Source organism: Diaphorina citri, unplaced genomic scaffold (genome assembly GCF_000475195.1).
Source record: "Diaphorina citri unplaced genomic scaffold, Diaci psyllid genome assembly version 1.1 scaffold265, whole genome shotgun sequence".
NCBI lineage: Eukaryota > Metazoa > Arthropoda > Insecta > Hemiptera > Psyllidae > Diaphorina > Diaphorina citri.
In genome coordinates this window covers 112,300-125,808 of record NW_007377702.1, presented here as the reverse complement: position 1 = coordinate 125,808, position 13,509 = coordinate 112,300, and the positions used below count along the sequence as shown (strand labels likewise).

Genomic DNA, 13,509 nt, shown 5'->3' with positions numbered 1-13,509 from the left:
CCTATAGCTAGGCTGATTGATTTGGGCTGACATTTGGGTTTGGCTGCAAAAATTTAACGAGTGAATGACCTTTGCACTCAACCTTTGCTATTTCTTTGGTAAGGAAAATTCCAGGTATTATCCTTGCTGTTTAAGACATTTATTATCCAGCCAGACATTTTTTCTCGAACATTATAGCTTTAGATAATAATTATATTGTATGTTGGTACACACTTCATTAGCAAATAGGCGTGTGGGTAGACGTACCTATCTTATGAGCTTTTTTTATAAGGAAATCTATATGCATGTAAACAGTAGGGATTAGATAAACAATACGTAGAACTATGTTGTCTGATACTGTCTGAAGGAGTTACGAGAAACGAGAATAGATCATACTTAGGTACCTAGGGATATAAATGTACCTACATTACCTACACGTAATATCATATAGGCAGTTAATTTGTTATGCAGTCTGCTGTTTGCTGTTATGGTTGTTGAAGGAAATACCTTCCATTCCTTGTTTACTCACCTGTTAAAACAAAAGTAATCCTGGATAGGTCCTTACAGCGCTCCTTACTTGGTGAGTTGGTCTTCGAGTAAAATAGGTAGGTATTTAGATTTAGTAGGTTCAGTGTATTGTACGAGTAGAATTCACTCAGATAAAGGGTGTCTACAGAGATCCATAAGATGTGATCGGCCCTCAATTCCAATGAGAAAATTTCCTTATGTATTGAAGAGAGCATTGAGTAAATAAAGCCCATTTTTTTAGTTTTTTTTTTTACAGAGGGAAACCATAACAATCAGAGTTTGCTGTGGGAAGCAAGTGCAGATTTGGGTGAGAGAATTGCTGCGTTTAATTTTTTAACTATTTCGAAAAGATATTTACGAGTATTACTATCCATGTAATCGTAGGTAAATAGGTTACGAGTATTACTATCCAAGTAATCCTGAATAGGTCGTTACAGCGCTCCTTACTTGGTGAGTTGGTCTTCGAGTAAAATAGGTAGGTATTTAGATTTAGTAGGTTCAGGGTATTGTACGAGTAGAATTCACTCAGATAAAGGGTGTCTACAGAGATCCATAAGATGTGATCGGCCCTAAATTCCAATGAGAAAATTTCCTTATAGATAAAGGGTGTCTACAGAGATCCATAAGATGTGATCGGCCCTCAATTCCAATGAGAAAATTTCCTTATGTATTGAAGAGAGCATTGAGTAAATAAAGCCCATTTTTTTTTTAGTTTTTTTTTTTACAGAGGGAAACCATAACAATCAGAGTCCTTGTCCCTCTATTAAAGTGCTTTACTCGATGCTTTCATCCCAAGCTCTAGTCAAGAGTATCTCAAGAAGTTGATATATCTTTTTCAGGCAAATCCTCTCATATCTTCACCGAAATGATCAACAATGTTTACAATCCCCCGAGTGGATTTTGTTTCGACATTCTCTGCCATATTGAATTCATTGATGACGAAACTTCTTCCGGCTATAATGCCCCTTACTTGGTGAGTTGATGTTCGAGATAAGATTAGTAAGTCAGTGAGTTCGAGTTCCTTAAGATTAGTAAGTCAGTTCCTCAAGATTAGGAAGTCAGTGAACTGTGGGAATCGAACCCGGGTCTCCCGTGTGCAACCACTACGCCATGGGAGCTGACAACACTGGAAAAATGAAATTAACTTGGAATTCCGGACACGAATGCCCCTTACTTGGTGAGTTGATGTTCGAGATAAGATTAGTAAGTCAGTGAGTTCGAGTTCCTCAAGATTAGGAAGTCTACAAGTTTGGCCATGCCTCGGGATGAACTAGCTGGATCCCGGAGCGAAGCGACGGAATTCAGCCAGTATCTCAATAATCCTAACATCCAATGTTTACCTACCATGCTGGCACCGGTTGCTATGCGGATTTACATACATATATGTCATAGCTACTCATTTTCCTTACGACTTCTCCTCCTATTCCTTCTCCTAGTCTTCCTTCCAGTCTTCCTCCTCGTCCTCTTCTTCTTCTCCTCCTTCTCCTTCTCCTCCTCCTTCTTCTTTTTCTCCTCCTCCTTCTCCTCCTCCTCCTTCTCCTTCTCCTCCTCCTTATCCTTCTTCTTCTCCTCCTCCTTCTTCTCCCCCTTCTTCTTTTTCTCCTCCTCTTTCTTCTCCTGCCCCTCCTCCTCCCCCTTCACTCATACACCTTTACCTTTCTTCTTTCTTGCCTCCTTTGCTCTATCGACATCCTTCCCCTTGTCCTAGTTCTCTTCCCTCTCTTTCCGCTTATGGTCTTCTGCCCCTCCTCCTCCCCCTTCACTCATACACCTTTACCTTTCTTCTTTCTTGCCTCCTTTGCTCTATCGACATCTTCAACTCAATTCTGAGACAATCCATGGTGATAAAACTCGACCTTAGTGACGGGAGTTTTACCCTCCATTCGACTCCGCCTCAGACAGGAATTTTAAGTAGGTAATTTGTCGTCGTTTCCTTTTAGAACTTTCAATGTCAATGTAACATAAACAAAACGAGAACTGCCTTTTAAATATTTATGATTTTTTCTTTATTTTTTACCAATTTTAAGTAGGTAATTTGTCGTCGTTTCCTTTTAGAACTTTCAATGTCAATGTAACATAAACAAAACGAGAACTGCCTTTTAAATAATTATTATTTTTTCTTTATTTTTTACGGGAAGTTATTAACATGATTAAAAAAAGCTGCGGTTTTCCAACTTTTTAGAAACTTTAAAACATACGTCTCAAGAGAAGGTTTCCGAGTACGAAGAAAGTGAACAAAATACATCATGTGGGAAATAAGCTAGGAATCTGTTGAAAATTATAAAGCACTCAAAAAAAAAAGTTGTTTCCGAGTACGAAGAAAGTGAACAAAATACATCATGTGGGAAATAAGCTAGGAATCTGTTGAAAATTATAAAGCACTCAAAAAAAAAGTTTGGAAAATTCAATTCCTCGTTCCTTTCTTGCAAATTGTAGCTTCATCGTTCTTGTTGCAAGAAAAAAAATATTACATGCTAACTTGAAAAGTTTCCATTAATTCCTCGTTCCTTTCTTGCAAATTGTAGCTTCATCGTTCTTGTTGCAAGAAAAAAAATATTACATGCTAACTTGAAAAGTTTCCATTATATTTTCCAGCAAGATGCGAAAGTTATGAATCGAACAGTATGTCCCTTGAGGAAAAACATTTTTCTTAGAAACATAAAAACAACGTAGATATCTACCTTAATGTCCATTTCCACACTTCCACCTGCATTGTTTCATAAATTGGGTTTTTGTGTCGGGGATAAAACGATTTATCCTTTCTGATTTGAGCACTGACATATAAAATGTACTTTTTTATTTTGTAAGTGCAAGGCCAATAAATGGATGGGTGACTTAAACATTATATTGGAAATAAAGGGAGAACGGGCTCTAGTCTTGATTTTAAATCATTACAATCATTACATCATTAAAATCAAAAAATCAAATCAAGAATGATAATAAACTGAATATTAAACAAATTAGGTAGGTATATAGGTATTCTTTAACCACGATCGAATAAACTACGGGCTAAAAAATTCCCGGAGGGACGGACCCCGCTTGTTTATTGTCTGTCGAATGAATAGGTTGGTTGTACCTGGGTCCTAGATACTTGACAGAAGATTTCTTGTAAATTGGTTATTCCTTGTAAATTAATTATTAGGTTTTGTAAGTTTCTCTTAGGTGACTCATTTTTTATTGTCTGTCAAATGATTAGGTTGATGGTACCTGGGTCCTAGATACTTGACAGAAGATTTCTTGTAAATTGGTTATTCCTTGTAAATTAATTATTACCTAGTTATTCCAATGGAATAACATTCAATATTATCCCTAATTTTATTTTCACCAAGTTGAAGTGTTCTGCTACTCGGAACTTTCTAACACCCTATAACCATGCAAACTATTTTGAGGAACACCCTGTCTACATGCGGACTACTGAGGTGCAAAATTCAAAGTCACCCATTGAAAATTTTATCCTCCCAAGGCCTAGAAATTCGTACGACCGTGACAATTGGCCACAGTGTGCATGAATAGTTTTTTTGTAAGTTTCTCTTAGGTGACTCATTTTTTATTGTCTGTCAAATGATTAGGTTGATGGTACCTGGGTCCTAGATACTTGACAGAAAATTTCTTGTAAATTGGTTATTCCTTGTAAATTATAGCTACAGATTTATTGTTGTTATTCCATAATATCCCTCGAACTTATAAAAGTGTAAATTGGTTACTGCCTCCTCCTAGTATTGCTCCGATCGCAACTCTCCTACAAAAAATAAAATCCCGACTCTCCCGAGATTATAGCGGAACTTTCTATCACCCTATAACCATGCCTTTTATTTTCACCAAGTTGAAGTGTTCTGCTACTCGGAACTTTCTAACACCCTATAACCATGCAAACTATTTTGAGGAACACCCTGTCAACATGCGGACTATTGAAGTGCAAAATTCAAAGTCACCCATTGAAAAATTTATCCTCCCAAGGCCTAGAAATTCGTACGACCGTGACAATTGGCCACAGTGTGCATGAATAGATTTGAGGTTTATTTCGATATCAAGAGATGAAACTGTAAATGAGGTCCATGTGTCCCATTTCTACCCTCATGTCCCATAAGCTCAACTGTCTGTTGTCATGAATGTTGTAAGACACAAACCTCGGAATAGGATTGTTTTTATCTATGAACTTTCTTAGAATTTTATTAAAGCTAAATATCCCCAATGCAAACTTTTCTTCTTTCCTCTACTCTAGTAATAAAAGAATAGTAAAATCTTCTTAGAATTTTATTAAAGCTAAATATCCCCAATGCAAACTTTTCTTCTTTCCTCTACTCTAGTAATAAAAGAATAGTAAAATCGTAGGTAATAATAAAAGAATAGTATGATGATATCTTTGTCATAAAATAATAATTATACTGATATCTTTGTCATTTGCAAAACTGACTTTACTTTGGTCTTCTTCGGAAGTTGCACAACTGACCCTTTTGATATTGTCAATTATTTCAATGTCAGTATCGGTATTAATATCTCCCTTCCCTCCTTTCCTCATTAATTCCTCAAATTCCTTCTTCTATCTTCCTGCTTCTTCTCCTCCTATTCCTTCTCCTAGTCTTCCTTCCAGTCTTCCTCCTCGTCCTCTTCTTCTTCTTCTTCTTCTCCTCCTTCTCCTCTTCCTCCTTCTCCTTCTTCTCCTCCTCCTCCTCCTTCTCCTTCTTCTCCTCCTCCTTCTCCTTCTTCTTCTCCTCCTCCTCCTTCTCCTTCTTCTCCTCCTCCTTCTCCTTCTTCTCCTTCTTCTCCTCCTCCTTCTTCTTTTTCTCCTCCTCCTTCTTCTTCTCCTCCTATTCCTTCTCCTAGTCTTCCTTCCAGTCTTCCTCCTCGTCCTCTTCTTCTTCTCCTCCTTCTCCTTCTCCTCCTCCTCCTTCTCCTTCTCCTCCTCCTTATCCTTCTTCTTCTTCTCCTCCTCCTTCTTCTTTTTCTCCTCCTCTTTCTTCTCCTGTCCCTCCTCCTCCCCCTTCACTCATACACCTTTATCTTTCTTCTTTCTTGCCTCCTTTGCTCTATCGACATTTAGATGATAAATTGATAATACTGAAAATCCTCCTTAAAAAATCATTCGGTCACTCTCAGAAGATAAAGAATATTTCGAATAAGATATATAGGATTACAACTTTTGATTAACTTTTTTTTTTTTTTTTTTTTTTTTCTAAACCCCTTTAAGGATGAGCTATTCATTTTTATGTTTACCCACTCATGCAAATAATACTTGGGGAAAATGATGCCTATTGTAGGTAAAAGTGTTTACGAGTACATCCCACGCCAGGCTTTGCAGGTCAAGCTGCACAACATTTGACACCATGATAATCTGTTCCACAAATCGCTAACGGTTATGTTCCACAATCGCCAAAAAAAAATAATTAAAATAATTTATTCATATAAAACTACACTCTTTTTTCTTATTTACATTATTTTACATAAATTTTAAGTTCGAGGTACCTATCTAGTATTTTGATTCATCGAAACTTTCGAAAGTTGGCGTCGGGGAAAGAGATTTTAAAGTTAATTTTCTTTTTTTTTTCAATGAATTATGTGAAAAAGTTGAGTCGAGGCAGATTGGACAAAAAAGTTTCCAGCATCTCTCTCTCTCTCTCTCCCTCTCTAGAGAACGAGAGAAGAGTCAAAAGAACAGGAAGAAGAGGGGAGTGAAAAGTGTAATGAGAATTTGAGAAAAATCTCTCGAGGTACCTATCTAGTATTTTGATTCATCGAAACTTTCGAAAGTTGGCGTCGGGGAAAGAGATTTTAAAGTTAATTTTCTTTTTTTCAGTGAATTATGTGAAAAAGTTGAGTCGAGGCAGATTGGACAAAAAAGTTTCCAGCATCTCTCCCTCTCTCTCTCTCTCACTCTCCCATTCTGTTACTTTATTGACTTTATTTTCTGTCCTACAAGACTTGGGGCTCAAATTTATTCTGCAATCACTTTACTATCAAGAGCAAAAGCTGCGGAGTACCAATTCTGTTCTATAAAAGAAACTTAAGCCCTCTCTCCCATTCTGTTACTTTATTGACTTTATTTTCTGTCCTACAAGACTTGGGGCTCAAATTTATTCTGCAATCACTTTACTATCAGGAGCAAAAGCTGCGGAGTACCAATTCTGTTCTATAAAAGAAACTTAAGCTCTGAAAAGAATAACGAGACAATCACCGATTTTGAAAATAGAAAGTATAAAAAGAACTAGGTAGGAATTTACGTAGTGACGTACTTGAGGGTTTTCTTTCTTATTTTGCAATAATGTCTGAGACTTCAGTACCTAAGAAAAAAAAGAAAAGAAAACCCACTCATCTGCGTTAATATTCCAGATTGTTTGAGGAAAACTCAATTTTATTTCCTCTGCAGTTATTCTTGTCAAAAGAGAATTAAGTAATATGAGACAAAATCGTAGTTTACCTTCACCCACTCTGCGTGTTTTCTAAGAAAATGTCTACCGAGCGTACTTGAGGGTTTTCTTTCTTATTTTGCAATAATGTCTGAGACTTCAGTACCTAAGAAATAAAAGAAAAGAAAACCCACCCATCTGATGCGTTAATATTCCAGATTGTTTGAGGAAAACTCAATTTCCTCTGCAGTTATTCTTGTCAAAAGAGAATTAAGTAATATGAGACAAAATCGTAGTTTACCTTCACCCACTCTGCGTGTTTTCTAAGAAAATGTCTACCGAGCTCTCCGTTTCCTTTAAATTCTGTGAATATTAATCAAGTTGTCTTCTTTGAGCATGAAGTAAACCGGGAAAGGGCGTTTTGATGCGTTCATTCTGTCAGTTCTTGGAAAAGTGACAAAACTATTGAGCCAAAGAACACTAGATAAGTATCAAGGGCATCAGGGCCTTTTAGAGACAGACCGTGAAATGGAATTCCTCAAAAAACAGATACAACATAGGTAGATATATATTTTTTTTAAATAGGTACATACCTTCCTACCTAATAGAGGGAGCTTTTTATTTTTTCCTCCAGCCAGACTAAGCTGGTCTTAAAGTTCTTTTTACTTACTCAAGGGCATCAGGGCCTTTTAGAGACAGACCGTGAAATGGAATTCCTCAAAAAACAGATACAACATAGGTAGATATATATTTTTTTTTTAATAGGTACATACCTTCCTACGTAATAGAGGGAGCTTTTTATTTTTTCCTCCAGCCAGACTAAGCTGGTTTAAAAGTTCTTTTTAGTTACAAAATAGATAGGTCTGTCTCTTCCAACTTTGTATTTAGGGATTTTAGGGTATCTGTAGGTTTTTCCTTCAATTCGTGTTTGTTTTCATTGTTGGAGAAAAGTATAAGACGCAAAGAACACTAGATAAGTATCAAGGGCATCAGGGCCTTTTAGAGACAGACCGTGAAATGGAATTCCTCAAAAAACAGATACAACATACATAGGTAGATATATATTTTTTTAAAAATAGGTACATACCTTCCTACGTAATAGAGGGAGCTTTTTATTTTTTCCTCCAGCCAGACTAAGCTGGTTTAAAAGTTCTTTTTAGTTACAAAATAGATAGGTCTGTCTCTTCCAACTTTGTATTTAGGGATTTTAGGGTATCTGTAGGTTTTTCCTTCAATTCGTGTTTGTTTTCATTGTTGGAGAAAAGTATAAGACGTTTAGGGATTTTAGGGTATCTGTAGGTTTTTCCTTCAATTCGTGTTTGTTTTCATTGTTGGAGAAAAGTATAAGACGAAAAAAAAAAAAACTAATAAGACGAAGAATTACAGGGAAAGTAAAAAAATGTCATGAGAAGAACATTCCGAAATAAAATTCCAAGAATTCAAGTTTATCTCCCTTCAAGTAAACAAACTCTGTAAGCTCATCATCCTAACTGTTTTAATTGAAATCTTTTTCTGATAATAATGAGTAGGAACAATGAGCTTACGTCAGCATAAAGGTAGAATAATTGCACTGACCTTTCTTTCGTAACTCCTTGTCTTAGAAAAGTCAGTCTTAGAAAACATGAGAAATATGAGCATCTGAAAAACGGGTCATGTTCTTATGACATGACCACATAATAATGGAGCTCTAAGGGTTAGGTGGTAGAAAACGCCTATGGCGTTAACCTCGCCTAGTGGTTGCCTTCCACTCAAGAATCTATTATTATTATTAATGTCCTGTAGGCAATGGAATTGCCTCAGTGGCAGAATAAGGGAATTGACTAAAGGTCTACACTATGATCTGGCATGCCGGTCGACGTCACCTGAAAAAACGACATTCCAGTAAAATCAATCCAGTAAATTATATATGGGACCCAGGAAACAACATTCCAGTGAAATCAATCCAGTAAATTAATATGGGACCCAGGAACACCCGGACGATGTCAAATCAGGTCTTTTTTTTCTCAGTGTAGTTTAGACGCACCTTTCTTATGATACACCCATGATACATTTTGATACACCCTTTCTTATGATACATTTTTGCTTCATTAACATAACTTTCATTTCCATTTCCACCAGTATTCTGGAATGAACAAGATGTTACCCGAGGGCATCCATGTCCTCAGTTTGGAGCCTTGGACAGATGGAACTATTCTGCTACGGCTTGAACATACCTTGGAAGGGAAAGACCATCCGGAGCTGTCCAAACCTGCGTCCGTCAACCTTTATGTAAGTAAAGAGCTGGTTCGATTCCAGCCCAGAGCGAACTTTTCGCCCGGGGCTATAATTTTGAGCACCCCCCCTGTTGAAATCCTGTATACGGGCCAAATGTTAATCGACATTGATCAAATTTAGTCCACTGTATACTGAGAAAAAAAAACTAGGGTCGAAGCCCAATCGAGTGACCATCTGTCTAGGATAAGGTTCGTTCTCGGAACAACAGCTGACTTTCTCCTATTCCAAAATCCATCACTCATGTAGCTAGCAAAATCCTACACAGTAACTACGTATACATAGCAAAGCAAAATTATACATGCACTTTGGTATATTGGGGTACTTTCAAACATCCCAACACCCATGAATATGACTTCGCCCATTTTTCGCTCTACTTTCCCTAATATCTAGATTCGTAGAAGCTTAACCCATCCTTTAGGGCTGTCCAGCCCCTACACCTAAGCCTCAGATTGGGCCTTTTGTGTATGGCAGCCCTAATACCTAAGACCTGTGTCTGTTTCAGGACCGCTTGTCGAGGAAGTCCATCAAACTTATTGGTATATTGGGGGAGAATCATGGCAAAATACTACACAATCATACTGTACACCCTACATAGCTTGAACTACTACCTACGTACATATTTATCTTTCAAGAATGGCCTTCTGGAAAATAATTTTGAACAATTTATTGTTATTTTCTAATTGTGCGAATAAAAAGGGGGGGTTGCAAAGTGGATAGCGATGTTTATAGAATACATGTAGGTAGGTACCTTTCCAACAAAGTATTACTTGTATACGGGCCAAATGTTAATCGACATTGATCAAATTTAGTCCACTGTATACTGAGAAAAAAAAACTAGGGTCGAAGCCCAATCGAGTGACCATCTGTCTAGGATAAGGTTCGTTCTCGGAACAACAGCTGACTTTCTCCTATTCCAAAATCCATCACTCATGTAGCTAGCAAAATCCTACACAGTACCTACGTATACATACATAGCAAAATTATACATGCACTTTGGTATATTATCAAACTTACGGTCAGCTAGACAAGTCATTCGTGAGTCAAGTCATCCGGTTGTACAAGGGAGAAGACCATTTCGAGTTTGAATGGCTAATCGGACCAATTCCTACGGAGTAAGTTCAAAATATTTTTTATTTTTCTCTGGATGTCAATATATTTTTGAGCTGAAATGGTAATTTTACCCTCTAATTCTCAACTTGAAATTTAATTCAATAAAAGTCTCCTTTTTGGCATCTGAATAATTATCTCATTAAAAGAGTAATACCTAAATTACGAGTAGATTACCTACAAAAATTGCCCTCAATTATGTAAATTAAGACCTTTTAAATAGATGTCAATATATTTTTGAGCTGAAATGGTAATTTTACCCTCTAATTCTCAACTTGAAATTTAATTCAATAAAAGTCTCCTTTTTGGCCTCTGAATAATTATCTCATTAAAAGAGTAATACCTAAATTACGAGTACCTAGATTACCTACAAAAATTGCCCTCAATTAAATTCCAAGTTGGGGTTTAGAGGACAAAAAAGCTGAGAATCGCCTAAAGAATATTGTTGTACCTTGTACCTTTCATCTTATGATTATCTTGGACTCTCGGCCCTGGCCTTGTGTAAACTGGCAACAGTAACATTCCAGTCCAGTTGGGAAAAATACACTAGTGAATGGCTGGTGGTATAATGATGTAAACATCACCAAGTTTCAAAGAGACCCTTTTAAATGGCGGATGATAACTACCAACACGTGTTTTATGTGACTTTTATGAGTTTTAACTACTTCCACGCGTTCCAAATTGTACCTAGGTATAAGTGGTGTAAACTTTTCTTACCTACATCTAATATGTACATACCTACCTATACTTATAAATAGGTATCTTTTTCCAACTGAGACAAGATACTATCTATACCTAGTAGCTATTGTTTAAACTGTATCTCTCTCTCTCTCTCTCCCACTTCCTTGAAAGATATCAAAGTTTATCGTCATCACAATAGGAATCCCCCTCTCTCTCTCTCCTATTATCTTTCTCTCTTAGTCCCAAAAACTTCAGGACTTGTTCATAAATAAAACCAAGGAAGAAGTATGTAGTTATGTACCTAGCTGTTAGAATAGGGAAACATTTGTATGAATGCCGTGTATCTATGTAGTTATGCAATGTGCTCAACAAAGTCTTCGAATTTTTAATATTGTGGTTTTAAAAAGTGAGTTACTAGGTTACTACTACAATACTACTCATACTATAGGTACCTACCTATTTCAGTCTTACAAGCCAGCCTAGTTACCTTGGAGGGTAGAGCGTCTGCCTTGTAACCGCTAGGCCGCGGGTTCGATTCCCGCACGAGGCGAATTTTATCCTGAACAGACAAGGTTCGTTCTCGGAACGGCTGGCTTTCTTCTATCCTGGCTTCCTTTTCTCTTCGTTTTCGGGACGATATGACCTCAGCAGTTACAGTTCCTTCTATCAAACCTCAAAAAAGTACATTTAACCGTTTTTTTTTCTAAAAGGTGTAAAGCCAATAGGGAGCGCGTAGTGCAACGGTAGCATTCTTTCGGGTGAGGATTTCTACTGACGGAGAATTTTTCTTTTACTAAAATATTCTAACACGTGGCGAAGCACGGGTAACCTGCTAGTAATATATAAAAAATCATCAGAATAATAGGTAATTTTATGATTTCTTCAACAGTGATAACCTGGGCAAAGAAATCGTCACCCGATACAAGATCCCGAGTTTCAACTCTCAAAACCGATTCTACACCGATTCCAACGGTCGCGAAATGATCGAGCGGATACTCAACTATCGCCAAACCTGGGAGTTGGACAACCAGGAACCGATTTCGTCCAACTATTACCCGGTGACCAGTCGGATAGCGGTGGTGGATGATGTACTGCAGATGAGTGTACTGACGGATAGAGCCCAAGGTGGTACTAATCATTATTATTATTATAATTATTGTTATTATTATTTTGGAAAATAGCACTAGACGCTACTAAACTTAGTTTTTGCAATTTTCTTTCTTGTGATCTTGGGTTAGCAAATTAGTTCTATAGGTATGTATCTGTTTCTATGCTTGAAATCGAATGCATCAGCTTTACCTCCATAGGATGGATCAAGGAAGTTAAGCAACGTTGAGCGTGAATAGTATCCGGATGGATGTCCAGGTTGTCCATCTGGGTAATAGTGTGTTGCTGGGTTTTTTCCAGCCAGAATAGAAAATAGAGAAGGAGAATGGATAAAAGAGCAGGAGAAACAAGCTGGGTCCGTCCCTCCGGGAATTTTTTAGCCCGTAGTTTGTTCGATCGTGATTAAAGAAAATCAGTACCTACAGGTAAGGAGTGAATTTTCTATGCAGACGAGTAGTGATTTGGTTAATTCTTTAACAGAGGTTTAACGTGTCTTTAAAATTTAGGTATATTTTGCTTTCGGAAAACTTTTGGAAACGACCACTATTTGGAAGATACTTGAGACTTTTAATCTTCTTGATTCCATGAATTCCAGGTTGAAAACCAGAGAGGAAAACCTTGCCGCGGTAGGTAAGGAGTGAATTTTCTATGCAGACGAGTAGTGATTTGGTTAATTCTTTAACAGAGGTTTAACGTGTCTTTAAAATTTAGGTATAATATTTTGCTTTCGGAAAACTTTTGGAAACGGACCACTATTTAGAAGATACTTGAGACTTTTAATCTTCTTGATTCCATGAACTCCAGGTTGAAAACCAGAGAGGAAAACCTTGCCGCGGTACCGTGCGGATATTTTTGGCACCCAAATATAACGAGAGAAACCTCCAGATGAGTTTCAAGGAACAGAAGGGCCTGTTTATAGAATTGGACCGATTTTTAGTTGATTGTAAGTACCACCTACCTAACTTGAAAAAGAATTTTTGTCACAAATATCGTTCCCTAATTATATTGCCGCGGTACCGTGCGGATATTTTTGGCACCCAAATATAACGAGAGAAACCTCCAGATGAGTTTCAAGGAACAGAAGGGCCTGTTTATAGAATTGGACCGATTTTTAGTTGATTGTAAGTACCACCTACCTAACTTGAAAAAGAATTTTTGTCACAAATATCGTTAACTAATTATATTATACTTAGAATTGGACCGATTTTTAGTTGATTGTAAGTACCACCTACCTAACTTGAAAAAGAATTTTTGTCACAAATATCGTTCCCTAATTATGTAAATTTTATGACTTCACATGGACTTGAACCACCAACCTCCAGATCCAAAGTCCAACGTGCCACTGCACCACTGAGGTTGGTCACCTACCAAACTTACAGTAAGTTACAAGCTAAAAATCGACACGAAACTCTGGGATATTCAACTCTCATGTTTTCAGATCCAAAGTCCAACGTGCCACTGCACCACTGAGGTTGGTCACCTACCAAAC

The 13,509-nt window shown here is 37.2% G+C and overlaps 1 protein-coding gene across 1 annotated transcript in view; it reads left to right on the top strand.

The window, feature by feature from the left end:
• Positions 1-12,620, top strand: part of LOC103506844 (lysosomal alpha-mannosidase) — a 32,253-nt gene extending 19,633 nt beyond the window's left edge. Inside the window, exons 13-16 of the mRNA XM_026821813.1 lie at positions 9,628-9,648; positions 10,129-10,237; positions 11,803-12,041; positions 12,616-12,620. Coding sequence (XP_026677614.1) covers positions 9,628-9,648; positions 10,129-10,237; positions 11,803-12,041; positions 12,616-12,620 — 374 coding nt within the window. The remainder of the gene's footprint in view (positions 1-9,627; positions 9,649-10,128; positions 10,238-11,802; positions 12,042-12,615) is intronic.
• The last annotated feature ends 889 nt before the right edge of the window (positions 12,621-13,509 follow it).